The 19825-nt window shown below is 44.2% G+C and overlaps 1 protein-coding gene across 2 annotated transcripts in view; it reads left to right on the forward strand.

The window, feature by feature from the left end:
* The window catches only part of KDM4C (lysine demethylase 4C), an 852000-nt gene that overhangs the window by 88274 nt on the left and 743901 nt on the right, over nt 1-19825 (forward strand). For both annotated transcript variants that reach the window (XM_073635205.1, XM_073635203.1), the window contains exon 4: nt 12717-12831. In XM_073635205.1, coding sequence (XP_073491306.1) covers nt 12717-12831 — 115 coding nt within the window. The remainder of the gene's footprint in view (nt 1-12716; nt 12832-19825) is intronic.

The following is a 19825-nucleotide window of genomic DNA, read 5'->3' on the forward strand; positions in this document are numbered from 1 at the left end:
ATTTTTACTGTTGGAGATTGCTTGATACGTGGGGGGCCATACAAGAGCTGTTGTCTATCTTGAGCAAAGGCTCTATTAAAGGCCTTTCTCAAATTAGTACGGCTGTAGCCCCGAGCTAAAAGACGTGTACGTAAGGTATCAGCTTGTGCATGGAAGTCCCCGTCCTCTGTGCAGTTCCGTCTTAGTCTCAAGTACTGTGCATAGGGGATACTGCGTATCGGAGGTTGGGGATGGGACCTGGAAGCATGCAGGAGTGTATTGCCTGCTGTGGGTTTACGGAATAAATCCGTGGTTAGTTTACCCAAGGAGTTCTTGATAATTTTCACGTCTAAGAAGGAAATGCTTTGAGTATCATAAGAGAAGGTAAAGTGAAGGTTGAATTGATTGATATTTAGCCGTTCAATGAAATCAATAAGGAGTTGCTCAGTGCCTGTCCAGATGACCAGCAGGTCATCTATATACCTATGCCAACACAGTACATGATTTAAGAATGGTTCTAAAGATTCATCTCCGAAAATGGTCCTTTCCCAACCCCCCAAATATAAGTTGGCGTAAGTCGGGGCACAAGCTGTGCCCATGGCTACGCCTTGGGTTTGTAGGTAAAGTTGATCCATAAAAGTAAAATAATTCCTAGTGAGGATAAACTTAACGAGTTAAGGAAGGTGCCGGCCGTCCGGATGCCCTGCTCGTGGGGGATGCTCGAGTAGAGAGCCTCGACATCGATGGCCACGAGGAGGGCGTCTGGAGGGACCTGGACCCCCTCAACATGTCGCAATAAATCTGTAGTGTCCTGGATATAGGAGGGCAGCCTTGAAACATGTGGCATAAGGAATGTGTTGACCAATTTACTAGCGTTTTAAGTTAAAGATCCCTTGCCGGAAACAATGGGATGCCAAGCTTTTATGAGTTTTAGGGAGGGCATAAAACGTAGGTGTTCGGGGCATCTGAGTATTGATGAATTTTAAAGTGTCTCCATCAATGAGGCCCTCCCAAAAAGCCTCAGTGATTAATTTTCTAAATTCGCCCATGAAGGTTTGAATGGAATTAGAATTAATGAGGGAATACCAAGTGGCATTGTGTAATATTTTTAGACACATAGTTTGATACTGTTGATGGGTCATCAATACCAGGTTGTGCCCCCCTTGTCTGACTGTTTAATAATCAGATCCGGGTTCTTTTGTAATTGACTAACAGCCCTACTTTGTCTTTTTGTTAAATTATTAGAAGATGATATTGACCATTGTTGTTTTTTGAGGGTTTGAATAGATTCACAAAAGAAGGCCCAAATAGCGGGGCACGTCATTAGGTCAGGAAATGCGCAAGACTTAAGTTTCAATTTTGAATTGTGGCAAGGCTTAGTATTCTCAATCTGAGGGGTAGGACTGTTGTCCTGGGATAGATTAGAGGGGCCGATGGTTGTATCTGGTGAATCTACTGCTCCCTCATCATAGAGGAGCATTAGATCACGCAGAGCTCTAAACTCCGCCATGGTGAAGTTCTTAGTTCTCTCAGCTAATTCCTTTTCAAGGTTCAATTTTTTTGCGATCCTGATCAAAGATGAAACTTTAAGTCAAATTCCTGGCAAAAAGGTACAGGTCTTTTATGGTTTCATAAATATCAATAGGTTCTGAGGGGCAAAAGCCCAGATCTAAATCTGCGAATACAATTAACATAACCCCCCAGACTGACAATGCTGCTGCCCAACGGTACCGCTTGTGCTCCTTCACTCAGAGTAGAGGCACTCTGAAACGGGAGGTGTGTTACTGCCAAAATCATCAGGTGAAAACAAAGGGGTGCAATATATTACACATGGTGTTTTGGGTTTAATACCACTTTAAAATGTAACTAAAGGTAAAACTTTTTTTTTTTTTTTTTAATTTATAATTAAAAATAAAACAAATCCTATGTTTTTACATAAAATCCCAACTAACAAAAATACTGGCATAATAGTGTTTACCTGTGTCTACAAGGGTTAATGCGTTTTGCAGATACCCCTCTTTATCAGGATTGGGACACATAGGTAATTGTCATCAGATTACAGCCATCTACGGAATATGCAATAGATTTTAAGTATAATATCACTTCAAATTAGGGTTGTCCCCGATACCACTTTTCTAAGACCGAGTACAAGTACCGATACATTTTTTTTTCAAGTACTCGCCAATACCAATACTTTATTTTAATGTCATGTGACAGTGGCACTAGTATACACTACTGATAATGCATGGACTGTGTCATTAGTTTTTTATTTAATTTTTTTAATTTTTACCATGCTCTATTTTTTTTTTTTTTTTTTGGGGGGGGGGGAGTGGACGGTGTCAGTGTACAAATATCATGACATTACCGCACATCATTTATCTCAAAACCGAAAAGAGCTCTCTGTGATATGTGATGCCCCAGAGGGGATACTAGGGCCCCAGATGTAAAGGCCAATATGAGATTGAACAGAGAATGATGACAAATCCATAAAAGAGGGGGGGATATGCCTGCTGAGAATAGCCTCAAGGTTGGTGTCAGAGAAGGGAGGGCTTGTGGACAGACTCTAGGATATAAAATCGACCATTGTATATTTAAGCATATACTCCTCCCCCCCCCCTTTTTTTTTTCCTTCCCTTTCTCTTTCAAGATATATTGGAGCAGGCAACATGTGGTACTTCCAGCAAGACCGTGTAAAATACATAGACAAGAAGGGAGAAGAACACCCTCCCCAACACACTAGTGTGTTTATATTTGCACCAGAGTTACCTTTTAAGATACTTTAGGTAAAGACTAAAAAAAAGGGCACAGGCAGGATATTTAATGCAGAAGAGACATGCTTTGTCTCTTCTGCATCAGTTATCTGCCCCTGTACAGTCAACTGCGCAGGCCATACTATTAATGTAATATCCTGCCCCCATTGTCCTTAGCTGGTTGGGGGGATGGAGGAGGGAGGGAGTGGGCTGTCATTTTCCGCTGTGTCTATGCCCATATGTGTGACTATAGTCACATGGGCTGCTCAGAATTGATAGGAAGGGAATGCTCAGCATAGAAAATCATTGAAAACTGAGCATGTGCAGAGTTGCCACTACAGGTGCAAAATACCTAGCTGAAGTGGGGACATGAACAGAAGGGAGGATAGAGAGCAGCAGGATCAACAATTTTTTTTTTTTTGCAGAATCAGTGTGAGTTAGTATGAACAGCATGTAATGCCGCAATTGTTGATCGTATTTAATGATGTGGGTTTAGTAACACTTTAAATAGGAAGTAAACTTCCGTGGAGTGTTTGTACCTAAATTTAAGGTTTACACTTATTGGTACTGTAAGAAGTTCCTAAATGCGCACCGTTTAGGAGATATTTACTGTATACGCTGTCGATGTCAATGGCACATGCGCTCTGAAGGAACGGCCACCCATGCCGTTTCTTCAGAGCCCTGTGCTGTGACTGCCAGAGTCCGCGGACCCGGAAGGAAGGCGGGCGAAGATGGATGCGGCCTCAAGCGGTGACCACAAGGGCTTCGTTTGCAGGGAAGTTTCACATGATGTGCTAGTATGCGATGCATACAAGCGCATTATGCCTTTTACTTTGCAGGTCAGGAAAAAGGAAAAAAAGGCATCGTTTTACTTCCTCTTTAAGATTATCTAATTACCTTCATTGCTCAATACTTGTGGGAACTCAAGAGAGAAAACCCACTATGTTGATTAGACTTCCTCTGATCAAGTCTACATCAGAGAATCATTCTAAAGCAGCATCAGTGAAAACATCTCAACCCAGTACTGATATCAACAAGACTAAACTTTCAATAGGTGCCCAGAAATCCTGCACCATAATAATAATCATCAGTTTTATGAACTTTGTAACTAGTGACTCAAAATTCACTACCTATTTTAGTAGATACTACAAAGTTGCCCACAGTGAACCAGCTGCAACCTCAAGCTAGTCCTGTCATCTTATACTATTCCTGGCAACTGCAAAACACTAATGTCCCTTCACATAGAAAATCCCAATGAGAGCCCCAGAAACTTGATTCCTCATTCCTACTACATGAACTTGGCCTAAGCTGCAGTTCTGCTGCATATCGGCTCAAGTAACACCCGAGGAATCTTGCTTGCAGTCAGCAGCCTAAGACATTCAGCCACATATTTTACCCTAGTCTTCAAACTGGAACAGTCTTTAATTCATAGGTTGTGAACAGAGCCTCCTGAGGACCAATCTTTTAGAAGTTGTACAGGACAACATGAGACCTCTCAAATTTTATGTGATGCTTTTGAATTTTTGCCTACACGTGTACATGCGTTTTTGAGTCCTCTAGGTCCAGAGGACTAAGCTTCCGTATTTATGGACTTTTAATATGTTACAAAAGCTAAAGATTTCTGGCAGGCAGTTTTCTGTCCCATCTTGTTGCAGCACCTACTAGAAACTGTAGGAAGTGCTAGAAGTATGAAAGTCATAAAGTATTCTGGATGCCAGGGTTAAGAACATATGAAATCTCAAATTGCCAGATTTTTGTCAGAGATCTGTGTTGGTATAATAACTTATATCATCAAATATTTAACCACCTAAAGACAGACCTGTTAAACACCTTTCCTGTCCAGGCCATTTTTCAGTTTTCTGCCGTGTTACTTTGACAATTACTCGGTCATGCAACACTGTACCCTAATTAATTTTTTGTTAAGCCAGAGCTTTATTTGGGTGATATTCACTACTACTTTTTTTTTTTTTGTAATCTATAAAGGAAAAAAAATGGTTTTCTTAGTTTCTGATAAAAAAAAAAAATGTGCAAATACAGTAAATATTTCCTTGTGAATTTAAGCTAAATGTGTTCTGCCACATTCCTTTGGTAAAAAAAACCCCAACAAAACAAGTGTATATAACTTTTGTGAAAGTTATAGTGTCTTCTAACTATGGTGTGTATATACAGTGCTGTGTGTGTGTGTGTGTGTGTGTGTGTGTTTTGTTTTTTTTTTGTTTTTTTCACAGACAAGATAATAATAAGCTTTTTCTCACACACAGCATGGGCATACTTAGAATTACACCCCGAAACACTCTCTGCTATTCCTTCTGAGTTTGGGGATATCACATATGTGAGCCTTTTTTTTTTTTTACAGCCTAGCCATATAGAGGGGCCCACAGTCCAAAAAACGTTTCTCTTTCGTTCGGACACAGCGCCTCCTTAATCTTGACCATTGGGTTATATCGCCTCCGCGGGAGTAGGACTAGACAGAACAAATAACACCTGGCTATGCCAATGGGCTGTCCTCAGTCAGTATATAACCCCCTCCCTGCTCTAGGTATTCAGTTTATTTCTGTCTAGTCAGGAGTAAGGACCTAGCTCCTTGCTGGGATCTTTTGGTCCTAGCAAATTTTAGCTTTTTGTCTTTCTAACATGCATTTGCTCCTAGAAAATCTACAATCAACTGCTGGGCGACGGGCTGGATCATCTACATTCAGTGGTCTCCCTAGTCCAGCCAGCGAGCATGTGCAGACTGAAACTACGCGCTAGGTCAGCCGCGACATAGCCTCAGCAGACGGAGGCTGGCCTGCGAGTTAAATGTCTCGCAGGGTCGCATACGAACGTACCCTCCAGGGATGGTCGGACGTGCCTGCAGGATCCCTCCTCCCATCCTAAAGTCCCTTGGTTGAACTGGGCTTCCCCCTCCCCCCCCACGGATTGGTGGTAGTCCCAGGGCAGGCAGTAGAGACCCCTGGGGGTCTCCCCCGCCATTTCCCTTCAAGTGGTGTGTCCTGCCCTGCCGGTATGGGGAGGGGGTTCCAGTGCAGCGGAGACCCCTAGGTGCATGCCCTGCTGTGTGTGCAGTGTGAGGTAGTGTGCATGTTGGGGGTCCCAGTGCAGAGAGCGCAGCGGTACCCCATTAAATGTTCACCCTGCCTGGTGGAGTACAGTCCCTTTTTTCCTTGCAGCATGCTTCAGTATGTCAAATGGCCAGTGGGAGGTCCGATGACATCATGGCGGCCTTTTTCCCTTGGTTTGGCTGGTCTCCGGCCGGCGGCCATGTTTGTGTAGCTGAAGACATCACGGCGGCCATTTTTCCTTAGTCTTGTGAGATGCTGGAGCCTCATGGAGATGCCAGGACTCCTCTTCCTGCCCGGGATGGATGAAATGGATGCTTACCATTGGTGTTTGCTGGGTCCCAATTACGTCACTATTCCGGCTGGGAGGGTGAGTTTTTGAGGGATCCTTGTGTATCTCCCTCTCTGCTGGTAGGTACCTTGGCCATTGGGGAGTACCTTGGTGGTACCAAAGATTCCTTTCCTATGGAGCCTCAGGGTCCCATCTCACCCACTGATCCCCTCATGGAGTTGGCAGGTCCCTCGGAACCCCAGCTTCCCATTGTTGCGCTGATGGCGGTCCTTGAGTCATTGGTATCTCGGGTGGAAGTAGCCTGTGGGTGCCTTCCCCTGCTCAGTCTGTCTTCTCTGATTCTGAGCCTGATGCCGCTGGGGAAGCGGCCTGTCCAGGGAAGTAATATCTTGCCCCTTGACCCGTCCTCCATCATCTCTGCAGCGAGTGAAAAAGCGTTGGTAGACGCACTTGTTACTGTGGTGTGGGAGACTCTAAAGATGGAGGATGCGGCTGACAGGGCCACAGATGTGGCTGTGTCCTTTGGTAAGCATAAGGCACCTCGCACACCAAATGTGTTTCCTTAACTTCCTTATTTTGATAGGTTTACCTATAAGGAATAGGAACAACCAAAATCACCCTTTGGTGGTCCCCAACCGTTTCTCAGTACGCTACCCCATTGAAGAATCACTTTAAAAAAAGTGGACTAACCCACTAGTGGTGGACCCTCCTGTTTCCAGGTTGAATAAAGCAATCGTGACCCCAGTAGAGGAATCCCTGTTCTTTAAGGCCCCGGCTGACAGGAAAGCGGAGGCTGTGGCACGCAGCATGTTTACTATCGCTGGTTTGGCATTGCGTCCAGTCTTGGCCTCAGCCCTGGTGTCGCAGACCCTATATGAATGGGCCAAGCTTTTGCGACAGGGTCTGGGTAGTGAGCAGGTTTCCGCTGCTTCTGTTGATTTGTCTGACCAGTTGGTCCATGGGCTGCAGTATATTTGTGATGCAACCTTGGATGCAGCTCCTGTGCTGTCCAAGCTTTCTGTTTCAGCGGTGGTGATTAGACCTGTGCTGTGGCTTAAGAATTGGTCGGCAGACCAAGCCTTTAAGAAAACTCTCATTGATCTGCCCTTTCAAGGTGATTGATCGCCTGTTTGGGGCTACCTTGGATGACATCATTAAGGGTGTTACAGGGGAAAAGAGTACCTTCCTGCCTCAATCTAGAAAAGGGAAGGAGCCTCGTCCCATATCTACGGGACTGTAGATAAAGGAAACAAGTCTTCCCGGGAAGTTCCAAGCAATCTTTGTCTGGTAAGCCTAGAGCAGGCTTCTCCGGATCCACTGACAAGACTCCTTCAGGATGAAGGTCTGCCCTTACCCATTGCTGGGATGGGGGAACATCTTTTCTGGTTTCCAGATTCATGGACTTCCTTCGTGAGTGTCAAGGGGGTCCACTAATTGAACCTTTTTGGGGGTACAAAAGAAGGGGGACAGAGTTTGTCCACTTCAGGGGGCCCTGTGTCTCCTTGTGCGGGTATAATTCTTATAAAGGTTCAGGCGACGGCCGAACTACTCAAGGTCCCCTCTAGCCCCATCCAGGAAATTGGGTTACCTGGGTCTGACTCTGGAGTGAATGTTGACCAGGGTAGTCGTTTTTCTTCTCAAATGTCAGCCTCTTCAGCAGGTTCAGTTCAACAGCAAGTAACTGAGGCTCGTGACAATCTCGCGGGTTCCTCTGGTAGATGCCGCAGTTGTCCTAGTGCCACTGCAGGGCCAACACCTTCCTCTTCTGCGGTGCCTGCGAAGGACCAAAGGCGAACGTCTTCTGCTCATTCTGGTGGCCGTAAAGGTCCCTTGGGAGCTACCTCTCAGAGAGGACCAGTTGTACCGAGGGCTGAGCTTCCATCCTGCTTTACAGTTACTGGTTTTAATGGCCTAGCCATTGAAAGCCCGGTATTGAGAGATAGAAGTCTGTCGGGATCAGTGATAACTACTATGGTGAAGGTGAGGAAGTCGACTTCTAGTAAAAGATATACCATCGTACATGGAAAGCGTACATTTCTTGGTGTGAGTCGATTGGCGTTCATCCTCGATCCTTTTCTGTGGCTCAGATCTTCGGTGTTCTTCAATGGGGCTTTGAGCGCCATCAAGGGCTGGGTGTCTGCCTTAGCAGTCTTCTTTCAGCGACCCCTAGCCACTCACTCTTTTTAGTTCGTACCTTCATTCACGGCGTATATTCAGGAGATTCCCTTACCTACGTTGTCCCAGAACGTGGCATGCTTAGTGGCTATTAACTCTGCCCGCAGTGTTTTGTAGTTGACGGCATTATCCTGTTGTCCCTATTTAGTACTCCATAGGGATAAAGTTTTTCGTCCTTGCCCATCATTTCTGCCCAAGGTTGTCTGACTTCCATTTGAATGAGAACATTGTGTCGCCGTCATCCCCCTGATGAAGACACGTGACTCCCTGTGTCGAAGACGCGTAGGGGAGGGGCCAGGACGGAGCGATCAGCACAGAGCTGGGTTGTGGAGCTCTCACACCCCGCAGCACGCCGCACAGCCGTTTTTTCCTATGTTATGTTTGGTGCACGTGAGCACCTTATAAATGTGAGTACCCCATGTGGGGATTGGATGTGATTTTAATAAAAGTATCCTACGGTATTATACTATATTAGCCTTTTTCTTTTATATGGTCTGATGTGAGTGGAGCCGTAAAGAATCCAGTGTGGGAATCAGCTGTACCTAATACTGAGCCCAGGGGTGGCTCCAAAAGCGTGTATTGACACAATTAAAACCTGTGTCACACGCTCCAAGGTGAGCGCAATCACATTGGGGGTCACCAAGGCACTTCACAGCATGTTTTTCTTTGGGCACGTTTGATTCAAAACTGGAACTTTTTCTTTGAACCATCACCATTACACTGACTTTTATTTGAACTTGGTCTCTTTATGTTACTGGATTGGAAGATTTTTTCACGGATGTGATTTGAACACCTTTATTAGGGCGATTATAGTTTCAATTCGCCCACGCATGTGATTGATTTACTCTGTTTGTGTTTTACGAATATATATATTGTTTTATTTAATTTTTTTCTTTTTCATTTTAATCACAGTGGATCTACATATGTGTAACATTTTTTAGCATATACACCTTATTAGGAATGATTATATTTTAATCACTGTGGATTGTATATTTATCTTATTACGTTTTTCTATGCACATTGCACTTTGTGATTTATTGCACTAGATATTTTTTAGTGTGTTTGGTCATAGGATTCACACAGCAGGTGATCTTAGTAAGTGATCAGAGCTTTAGGATTCACACAGCAGGTGATCTTAGTAAGTGATCAGAGCTTTAGGCTCTATTTGATTTGCACGCTTTATTATCTATGATTTGTACTTAGATTTACAGTTATTCAGTTACATCCCTAGGCGCGGCGCATTTTTTTCATATATCATTTATCGCACGGTCATGAATACGTGATCTGCGCCTGCAGCCGGGTAGCTGTTTGGTTGAATTTCCATTAAGGCACTGGATAATTGTGGCTCGCAAGATTTTTTTCCATAATCCTGTTGTCCCTATTTAGTACTCCATAGGGATAAAGTTTTTCGTCCTTGCCCATCATTTCTGCCCAAGGTTGTCTGACTTCCATTTGAATGAGAACATTGTGTCGCCGTCCTTGTGTCCCATGCCGGCTCGTCCCAAGGAATTTGCTTTGCATACCTCAGATGTGGTTCATGTGATTTGGGGTATATCTGGCAGCCACTTCTGGAGGTCAGACTCACTTTTTTTTGGTTACACAGGGACCAAGGAAAGGTCTGGCTCTTTCCTTGGCTACCATCTTCAGATGGATCAGACAGACTGTGACTAAGGCCTATTCTATTAAGGGTCGGGTTCCTCCTTTCCCTGTCTCGGCACATTCTACTCGGGCGCTTGGTACTTCTTGGGCCTTCCGTCATCAAGCGTCAATATCACAGGTTTGCAAGGCGGCCACCTGGTCATCAGTTCATACCTTCGCTAAATTGTATAAAGTAGATATTTTGGCATCTGCGGATGCTTCTTTTGGCTGCAAGGTTTTGCAGTCTGCTGTTTAAAGAGGGATGGTTCCCTCTTGAGGAGTGTTTGTGTGTGTTTTTTTTTTTTTTTTCTTCAGATTGGGCTCCTGCGTCCTGGTTAGCGCTCTTGTGGTTAGCCTTGGGTTATTTGCCTACCTCTCATTTTTCTTTGGCACTGCTTTTGGACGTCCCAATGGTCAAGATTAAGGAGGCGCAAACGAAAGAGAAAATGGGATTTTTGTACTCGATTTTTGTAAAATCTATTTCTCTGAGTACGGACACAGCAACCACCCCTCTATGGAGTTTTTGATACTTCTATTACTGCTTGCTACTAAACTGAATACCTAGAGCAGGAAGGGGGTTATATACTGACTGCCAATGGGCGTAGCCATGTGTTTTGTTCTGCCTAGTCTTACTCCTGCAGAGGCGATATAACCCAATGGTCAAGATTAAGGAGGAGCTGTGTCCGTCGATGAACTCGGAGAAATGGATTTTACGGTGAGTACAAAAATCCATTTTTTCAGGCTTTTAAAGGTCATAGATTGGGTATCTAAATTCCTAACTATCACTTTTTGGCAGCTCTGGAGTGCCATGACAATAGAAACGCCCACAAAATGACCACCCCAAGGTATTGTAAGAGGCATGGTGAGTCTTTTGAAGGAATTTTTTTTTTTTTTTTTTGTTGCCACAAATTTTTAGAACGTGCAGAAAGAAAATGACACAAAGGTGAAAAGTGGGATATTTTCAACACAGCATGGGCATACTTATGCTGCACAGTGCTGGATGGTGGTCTGAGGGATGTAATCCACAGTGCCCTGGATGCCACTGCCAGTGGTCAGAGGAGGCCTGTATGCACACACAGTACTCTGGATGGTGGTGAGGGGAGGCCTCAGGCCTACTGTAATTTGTAATGTACTACACAACTGTTACTGTACACACTCGATCTGCTCTAGGCGCTTGGCGGCACAGTCGTTCCATGAGTCGGGACTTGGGAGTGGGACAGTCTGTCTTGTCAGGAGGTCTGACTGGCCTGTAATGCACAGTGCTGCTTTCTCTGGTCTTTGGCAGTCGTCACGGTGCAGTCAAATGCGCTTGCTTGCAGGGAGCAGATTGCGGAAGCAGGCAGAGCTCCGTGAAAAAACGGAAGTTAGTTCACCAGGGTAAACGTCCCTGCCTCACATTTTGGTTCTTTAACGAAAACAGATTTGATTTTCCTCATAGTGTTCGTCAGTGGACTAAAATGTGCTGTACTTTTTGTTTCATTTTCATCACTGTAAAAATAAAAATGCAGCTGACGAAAACTTTGACAAAATTAACTTAGCTGTAACTTGAGGAAATAAGGAGTTAACTCTTCCAATACACTTAAGTCAGGTTTATTTGGTAAAAGAGTAAAGTTTCTGATAACATTTTAGGAAGGTTGTGTATATTTTATCGGTGCAAGAAGTAACTTGACATGAATTTAAGGTAAATCTTATAGATGCTGTTTAATTTTTTTTTTTCTTCATCCATCATTTTGAAAACCAAAAGTTTAACTTGGGTCTGTCTTAGGGGTCTTAAATAGCCACTAAGAATTGCAATACTAATTAGGAGTTGTGTCTGCCTATCTTTTTTTATATATTTATTTTCAACACCTTATGCATTTACCACACCCAGGAGGGGTTAGCGTTGCTCTTTTGTTTTAATTTGGCTCCAGAGAGCTAACTTAAATGTTTTATATAGGATGTCTCGTGTTATACAGGCAGCTGGATCTTGGACCAATCTTCACTGCAACAATGTCCTGTCCTCAGTCTGCTCCTGAGCTTCCAGTGCTGGACCTGCTGTGAAAAAACTAATGGTGAGGACCCTCCCCTTTCTCCTCCTTTGAGAAATGGGGTTTCATTGCTTTCACTGCCTGTAAAGACTGGTACACGCGGGCGGAATATCGTTCGGTTCAACAGAAACCGGGCGACATTCAGCCAGTGTGTACAGCAGCCTGTCCAACAGAATACGGCCTAATGTCCGATGCAACAAATGCAAAAAAAAAGTTCTAAATAGAGGAGGTGATGAGTCCTTATCGGGAACTTTTTCACAGCAGCTACACAGAGGACCCGAGGTTATTAACTCCCACGGTACTGAAGGTTCAGAGACAGGAAGAGGATCCCTGCACAGATGATTTCTACAGGATTCAGCTGCCTGCAAAACATTGAACATACTTCATTAAAGGTAAGTTGGCTTGCTAAAATTACAGAGATTTTTTTTAAAACTACATTTTAGCTTTAAAAGCAAACAAAAAATGTTTTTAATTCAGCAGCAGTATCTTTCAGTGTTTACTCTAGTGTAAGGGTGTCGCCCCATTTAAGACTTACTGTGTTGGTGTGGCTTGCACTGTGAAAAAAAGATTTTGGAAGATAACCACTAGGGGAAATTGTCAGTTTCTGGTAGAGCTAGGTAAGCACCTGAGTATAGGGTTAGATTATGTTGGGGGCAAGGAAGGTGCTGGTGTGTGTGTTTTGTGCATTTATGCTATTTATTAGTGTGATGTCTCCTCATATACTGTAGTTATGTTTAGCAATCTGATTTAGCTTGAAATTTTATCTTCCATATATTTTTTTTATTTAAATATCCAGGTACTGCACTCCAAGATACTTAGATTATGAAGATTTGGAACGTAAATACTGGAAAAATTTAACTTTTGTGGCACCAATTTATGGAGCAGATGTCAATGGAAGCCTGTATGATGAAGTAAGTTTTTTTTTTTTTTTTTTTTTTTTTTTTTTTTTTTTTTATTGCTTTTTGTAAATAAGAGAAGAACAAAAAGAAACCAGAATATTACTGAAAGGCCTAAAACCCTTTTCACACTGGGGCGTTTTCAGGGGCTTTTGGGCTAAAAATAGCGCCTGTAAAGTGCCTGAAAAACACTTCCCCCTGCAGTCCCAGTTTAAAATCCAGAGTGCTTTCAAACTGTGACGCTGCGCTGGCAGTATGTTAAAAAAAAATCCTGCAAGCAGCATCTTTGGAGCGGTGAAGGAGTGGTGTACGCACCGCTCCTGCCTATTAAAATAAATGGGCACCGCTGCGGAAGCGCCTGCAAAGAGATTCGGCAGCGGCGCTATACACGCGCATTTAACCCTTTTATCAAATAGGGTTAAAATGACGGTAAAGTGCCGCTAAAAAAAAGGGGACCAGTGTGGTGCGTGTGTGTGTGTGTGTGTGTGTGTGTTTGGTTTATTTTGTTTTGTTTTTTTCGCATAAAATTTTGTTTAGTTTGTGTTATGTACATATATGCAGCGATTTATTTTATTTATGAAATTCATGTTTAGGAAGGAAAGAGGATTAATATGTGATCAATTAATTGGTATACAGTTGTGCTCAAAAGTTTGCAAACCCTGGCATAAATTGTGAAATTTTTGCATTAATATGAATATGAAAATATGACTGATCATGCCAATTGACACTGAGCCATGAGGAGGTAGAAAAGAACAGTCAAAAGACCTGCGTAACAAGGTAATGAAACTTTACAAAGGTGGAAAAGGATATAAAAAGATATCCAAAGCCTTGAATATGCCAGTCAGTACTGTTCAAACACTTAAGAAGAAGTGGAAAATTTGGGGATCTCTTGATACCAAGCCAAGGTCAGGTAGATCAAGAAAGATTTCAGCCACAACTGCCACAAGAACTGTTCGGGCTACAAAGAAAAACCCATAGGTAACCTAAGGAGAAATGCAGGCTGCTCTGGAAAAATATGGTGTGGTTGCTTTTAAGGAGCACAATACGATGATACTTGAACAAAAAAGAGCTGCATGGTCAAGTTGCCAGAAAGAAGCCTTTTACTGTATAAGTTCCACAAAAAAGCCTGGTTACAATATGCCCAACAGCACCTCAACACCTTGACACGCCTCATTGGCTTTTTTGTAGCATAGGCGCAGTAAAGGCTTCCTTCTGGCAGCTCAACCATGCAGCTCTTTTTTGTTCAAGTATCGTTGAATTGTGCTCCTTTAAAAACAACCACACCATCTTTTTGGAGAGCAGCCTGTATTTCTCCTGCGGTTACCTGTGGGTTTTTCTTTGTATCCTGAGCAGTTCTTCCGCCAGTTGTGGCTGCAGTCCTTCTTGGTCTACCTGACCGTGGCTTGGTATCAAAAGAGCCCCTAATTTTCCACTTCTTAATAAATGTTTAACCACTTCCTGCCCGGCCTATAGCAGATTGACGGCAGGGAAGTGGTTCTCTTATCCTGACTGGGAGTCATGACAACCAGCAGGATAACATGCCAGCGTGCAGCGTGGCGATCACAACGTGTCAGTCTGACACACTGCATCTCCGATTGTGGAAGGAGCCTCTGACAGAGGCTTCTTACCACGTGATCAGGTGTGACCAATAACAGCTGATCACCGTGTGAACCAGCAAGTGCCGGTAAATGGCATACATTGGTTCGCGCTGAAAGGGAGAGCCAATCTGGGGGTCTTGTCAGATGTGCCCATGAGCTGCCAGTCAGTGCCTCCTCAAAGACTCTCAGAGCCCACCACAGTCCCAACCAGTGCCCAGCAGTAACACCTGTCAGTACTTCATCAATGCTGCCCATCAGTGCCATCTGTCAGTGCTGCCCATCAGTTCCGCCTATTGGTGCCCATCAGTGCTGCCTTATCAGCCCCCGTCAGTGAAGGAAAAAACAAAATTTTATGGCAAACTAAGAGAAACTTTTTTTTTTTTCAAAAATGTCGGTCTTTTTTAGTTCAGCAAAATATAAAAACCCCAGAGGTAACCAAATACCACCAAAAGAAAGCTCTATTTGTGGGAAGTAAATGGTAAAAAAATTTAGTTTGGGTAAAGTGTTGCATGACCGCGCAATTCTCATTCAAAGTGCAACAGCGCTGAAAGCTGAAAATTGTCCCGGGCAGGAAGGGGCGAAAGTGCCTGGTATTGACGTGGTTAAACAGTACTGACCCTATATCTCTTTAAATCCTTTATCCATCTTTGTAAGTTTCATTACCTTGTTACGCAGGTCTTTTGACAGTTCTTTTCTACCTCCTCATGGCTCAGTGTCTAGCCTGCTTAGTGTATCCATATGAGAGCTAACAAACACATTGACTATTTATACACAGACACTAATTGTGGTTTAAAAAGCCACAAATTTGGGAAATTAACCTTTTTTAATTGCCGTTTTAAACTGTGTGTGCCACCTTCTGTGTCTGTACCAAGGCCAAACATTCCAGGGTATGTAAATTTTTCATCAGAGCCGTTTAGGTGATTTCTGTTATGATTTAAAAATGATTAAAAAAACTATGTGATAATTAAGGGCTTCATGCGATTGCTATCCTTAAACAAAAGACAGTTTTTTGGCATGATCCATCATAATTTTCAATATTGAACACTTCACGCAAATCGCTGTATCCGTCTGTTGGTACTTTGACGCTAATGTTGGGGTTATGGCAGCAGCTAGCTCAGGCCTTAAGTGGTTAATGCCGAAATGTCACGATTTCTGCCAGGGTATGCTAACTTTTAAGCACGACTGTATGTACAGGCATCTGACTTACAAACAACTCCTACTTACAAACGGAGGGAGACAACAGAACGTGAGTGGAAATCTACCCATAGGAAGGGAAATTAAATCCTGTAATGCCTCGTACACACGGTCGGATTTTCCGATGGAAAATGTGTGATAGGACCTTGTTGTCGGAAATTCCGACCGTGTGTAGGCTCCATCGCACATTTTCCATCGGAATTTCTGACACACAAAGTTTGAGAGCTTGCTATAAAATTTTCCGACAACAAAATCCGTTGTCGGAAGTTCCGATCGTGTGTACACAAATCCGACACAAAGTGCCACGCGTGCTCAGAATAAATTAAGAGACGAAAGCTATTGGCTACTGCCCCGTTTATAGTCCCGACGTACGTGTTTTACGTCACCGCGTTCAGAACGATCGGATTTTCCACCAACTTTGTGTGACCGTGTGTATGCAAGATAAGTTTGAGCCAACATCCGTCGGAAAAAATCCATGGATTTTGTTGTCGGAATGTCCGATCAATGTCCGACCGTGTGTACAGGGCATAAGAGTTATCATGGGGGAAAAAAGTGTCTTCACTAAAGATTTCTCACAAGCCCTGTTTCCACAACAACCTGAAATTTTCGAAATTCAATTGTCACAGGGACAGAAAGTGAGGTCAAATCTAATGAACAGGAGCACAGACAGAAAAACAAATGTTACAGGGGTGATAACCTCTGCCCTATGCTATCCAAAAAACTTAAAAATGATGATGTTTTGGCCAGCGTTCCACTTAAAATTTGTACCTGTTCCAACTTGCATACAAATTCAACTTAAAGGAGTTGTAAAGGCAGAAGATTTTTTATTCTATGCATTAAGATAAAAAAAAAAACCTTTTGTGTGTAGCAGCCAATCCAGTACCCCCCTAATTACTTACATGAACTCCATGTCTCTCCAGCGATGTCCACGCCATCTGGGACACTCCTCCTGATTGGCTGAGACAAAGCAGCGGCGCCATTGACTCCTGTGGCTGTGTATCAGTCATTCAGCCAATCAGGGGCTGGGTCGAGGCTCCGTGTCTGAATGGACACTCTGAGCTTTGACTCGGCTCCAGTGCCACCATAGGAAGCTGCTGACTAGGGAGGCATTCGATAGGAGGGAGGGGCCAGGAGCACCATAGAGGGACCCGAGAAGAGGAAGATCCGGGCTGCTCTGTGCAAAACCAACTGCACAGAGGTGGTAAGTATAACATGTCTGGTATTTAAAAAAAAACAAAGCAAAAAACAAGACTTTACAATCACTTTAAGAACAAACCTACAGAACCTTGTTTGTAAGCCGGGGACTACCTGTATATGTATTTATATGCATATGAGTTGTTCCATTGATATGTTTATACAGTATACTGTCATATAGGATTTAATGTAGATATTTATTTTTAATATATGGTGCGGTTTATAAGAACAAGGCTTACTCCGGTGAAAGATCTAAATGACCAAACACCATAAAGGCGGTAGAGCAGTTTTAGACCTGAATGTAGAGTAAGGTCTATCATATTTGGTGAGTTTGATTTAACACTGGTGTGGGGAGAGCATTAAGCGTATTCTTTTGATCATGGATGTGAAAGAAAATATAGACTATACTGTGTTGCTGTTCTTTAAAAGCGTGCGCTACCATGCGTTTTAGCAGGCTCCAACGGGCCCCCCCCCCCCCCCTTCCATCACAAATTCTCTCATCCCACCACATCCCTCATCACTACAGGAGTAGTAACAGCAGCGAAGAGAAGACCCGGAGGAATGGGCTGTGTGCTTTTCCCCCCACCCCAGCTCCTCTCCCACCTGTCTATATATCAAACCCCTGTACAGTTTGTTCAGAGAGCGATCCTGTGTTAACTGCTTTGTACAGACAGGAGGGGTAGGGCACACCCCGTACCTCTTCCCGGCTCTCTCCTCCTCCCTGCTGCTATCTGTATCCTTGGGGGGGAGGGGGGGGGTAATTTTCCCATATGGAAATACACCTTGTTAGGATATCCATTCCCTATCATTGCTTGGATGGATTCCTTACCTTTCTCTTGAAATATTGTATAATGTTGGAAGTATAGGTGAGGTCAAGTAGGTCCTAGTTCTGCTCTACGCAGATGGGTTACATGTTGTGGGATAGTCGGACCATCTCCTGTTAAGACCAGTCCTCCCAATCCCTGTCAGCAGTGTCCAGCAACTAATGCAGACCCTGCAGGGAATTGCCAACCTTCAAAAGTAGTCACTGGAACGGACTCGCTGATTAGAGTACCTGGGTCTGTGATTGATCAGCCCTCCTCAGGATCTCTTTGCCCCACGACAAATTTTTGTTCCTCTACTCACATACTCGGGTCCTTCTGTCCCATGGTCAGCCCACGATTCATGCCTGATAGTAGCATCCTTCAAGAATATACCGTACTACCTGTTTCACTGCAGACTGTTGCAACTCAACATTCTGGCATTGTGGGACAAATGGGTTCCCTCTTTGGACCACCCCATGCACCTGAACTGCAATGTCAGACTCCCTGATGTGGTAGATTTCCAGGCTGGTCCTGAAGTCAGGGTTGGGGAGGAGTCCTAGATGAAAATACCTCCCAAAGCTATTTAGAAGCAGTGCATAAAAAACAGTGCTGAGACAGAGATGTCTCCAAAGAGATAGCAGTTATGAGGATCAACCACAGTGTATCAAAAATTAGAAAAACTTTATTGAAAAATCAACAATGAGATTACTCCACTATAGGTTGGATAGCACCATTGTAGTGGAGACGTTCCCCCAGTACACCCAGATAAAAACACATACAAAAAAAATGACAACGTTGTCACAATATGGCGCCAATCTCAGGGCCACACACACACTCATAGCTTGCAATGGAAGGACTGAAGCTGCTGGAATGACTAGTCCAGTATACACCCTACACCTGGCATTCCATTGATGGGGCTTGTGCAGTACTTGTGTAGATTAATTAGGTGGGTAAGTATATAGATCACTCAGGATTGTGAGGCGCACAAGGGTAGGGAATCGTAGACCGGTTATGCGGGATACATAAGTCAGCATGTAACCATTGACTGAGCTCTAGATTTACCAGTGTCCGTACAACATAAGAAGAGAGGGTCTCTCAATCTACGTAGGATAGTTCAGTCCAAACATATATGAAGGTAGCTGTCAGTATGGTATACTTAATACGCCTTAGTGAACTTCGCAGTCCAATGTTGAAGGGTATGACATATATCACTGGGAGCTCGACTGAGGAGTTTTATCAAGGAAGAGAGAAGAGGGGGGTTGCCCAAGGGCTTTCACCACTTCATGGTATTGACTGAGATAAAGATGGTATGTAAATAGTCTTCCCTCATGGGCACTGCGGTCAGCGTGTAGGCAAGTCCTTGAGGTGTCCTTGTGGTGTTGCGTCAGGTCTATGTCGAGTGACAGCTAGACGCTAGACATCCGGTCAGATGTGGATACGCCAAGTCAGGACACCAATAGGTGTGTGTGCAGTAGGCTCGTCCAGTCAGTCCATGCGGAACAGGTGGCTTGACCCACCCTTGTGTGCCTCACAATCCTGAGTGATCTATAAAACTACTGTGACAGAACCCACTGTCACTGTGTTTTGGAGGGGGCTGTGGGGTGGCCTCCTACCCACAGACTATGGCCCAGCAGAGATCGAGAGACCTGGGGACAAAATGGCATTGGGATAATGTAATTCTGTCTCTATATACGTTTAATTTCTTCTCCCCCATCCTCCCCCTCTTGTTATTGTGTTTAACCACTTCCCACCCGGCCTATAGCAGATTGACGGCCGGGCGGTGGTTCAGTTATCCTGACTGGGCGTCATATGACGTCCAGCGGGATAACATGCCGCCGCGCATCGCAGCGAACGGTGGAACGGTGTGTCAGTCTGACACACCGCTACACCGATCTTGGTAAAGAGCCTCCGGGGGAGGCTCTTTACCACGTGATCAGCCGTGTCCAATCACGGCTGATCACGATGTCAATAGGAAGAGCCGTTGATTGGCGTTTCCTCACTCGTGTCTCACAGACACGAGTAGAGGAGAGCCGATCGGTGGCTCTCCTGATGGGGGGGGTCCCCCCTCAGATGACCACACTGGACCACTAGGGATCGCCACTAGGACCACCAGGGAAGGGGCAACCTGTGGATGGCCAGGTATGTACCTCATGGCCATCCACATGTGCCCAATCTATGCCAATTAGTGCCCACAAATGGGCACTGATTGGCACCATTATG

This window comes from Aquarana catesbeiana, linkage group LG01, assembly GCF_042186555.1.
Source record: "Aquarana catesbeiana isolate 2022-GZ linkage group LG01, ASM4218655v1, whole genome shotgun sequence".
NCBI classification, from domain to species: domain Eukaryota; kingdom Metazoa; phylum Chordata; class Amphibia; order Anura; family Ranidae; genus Aquarana; species Aquarana catesbeiana.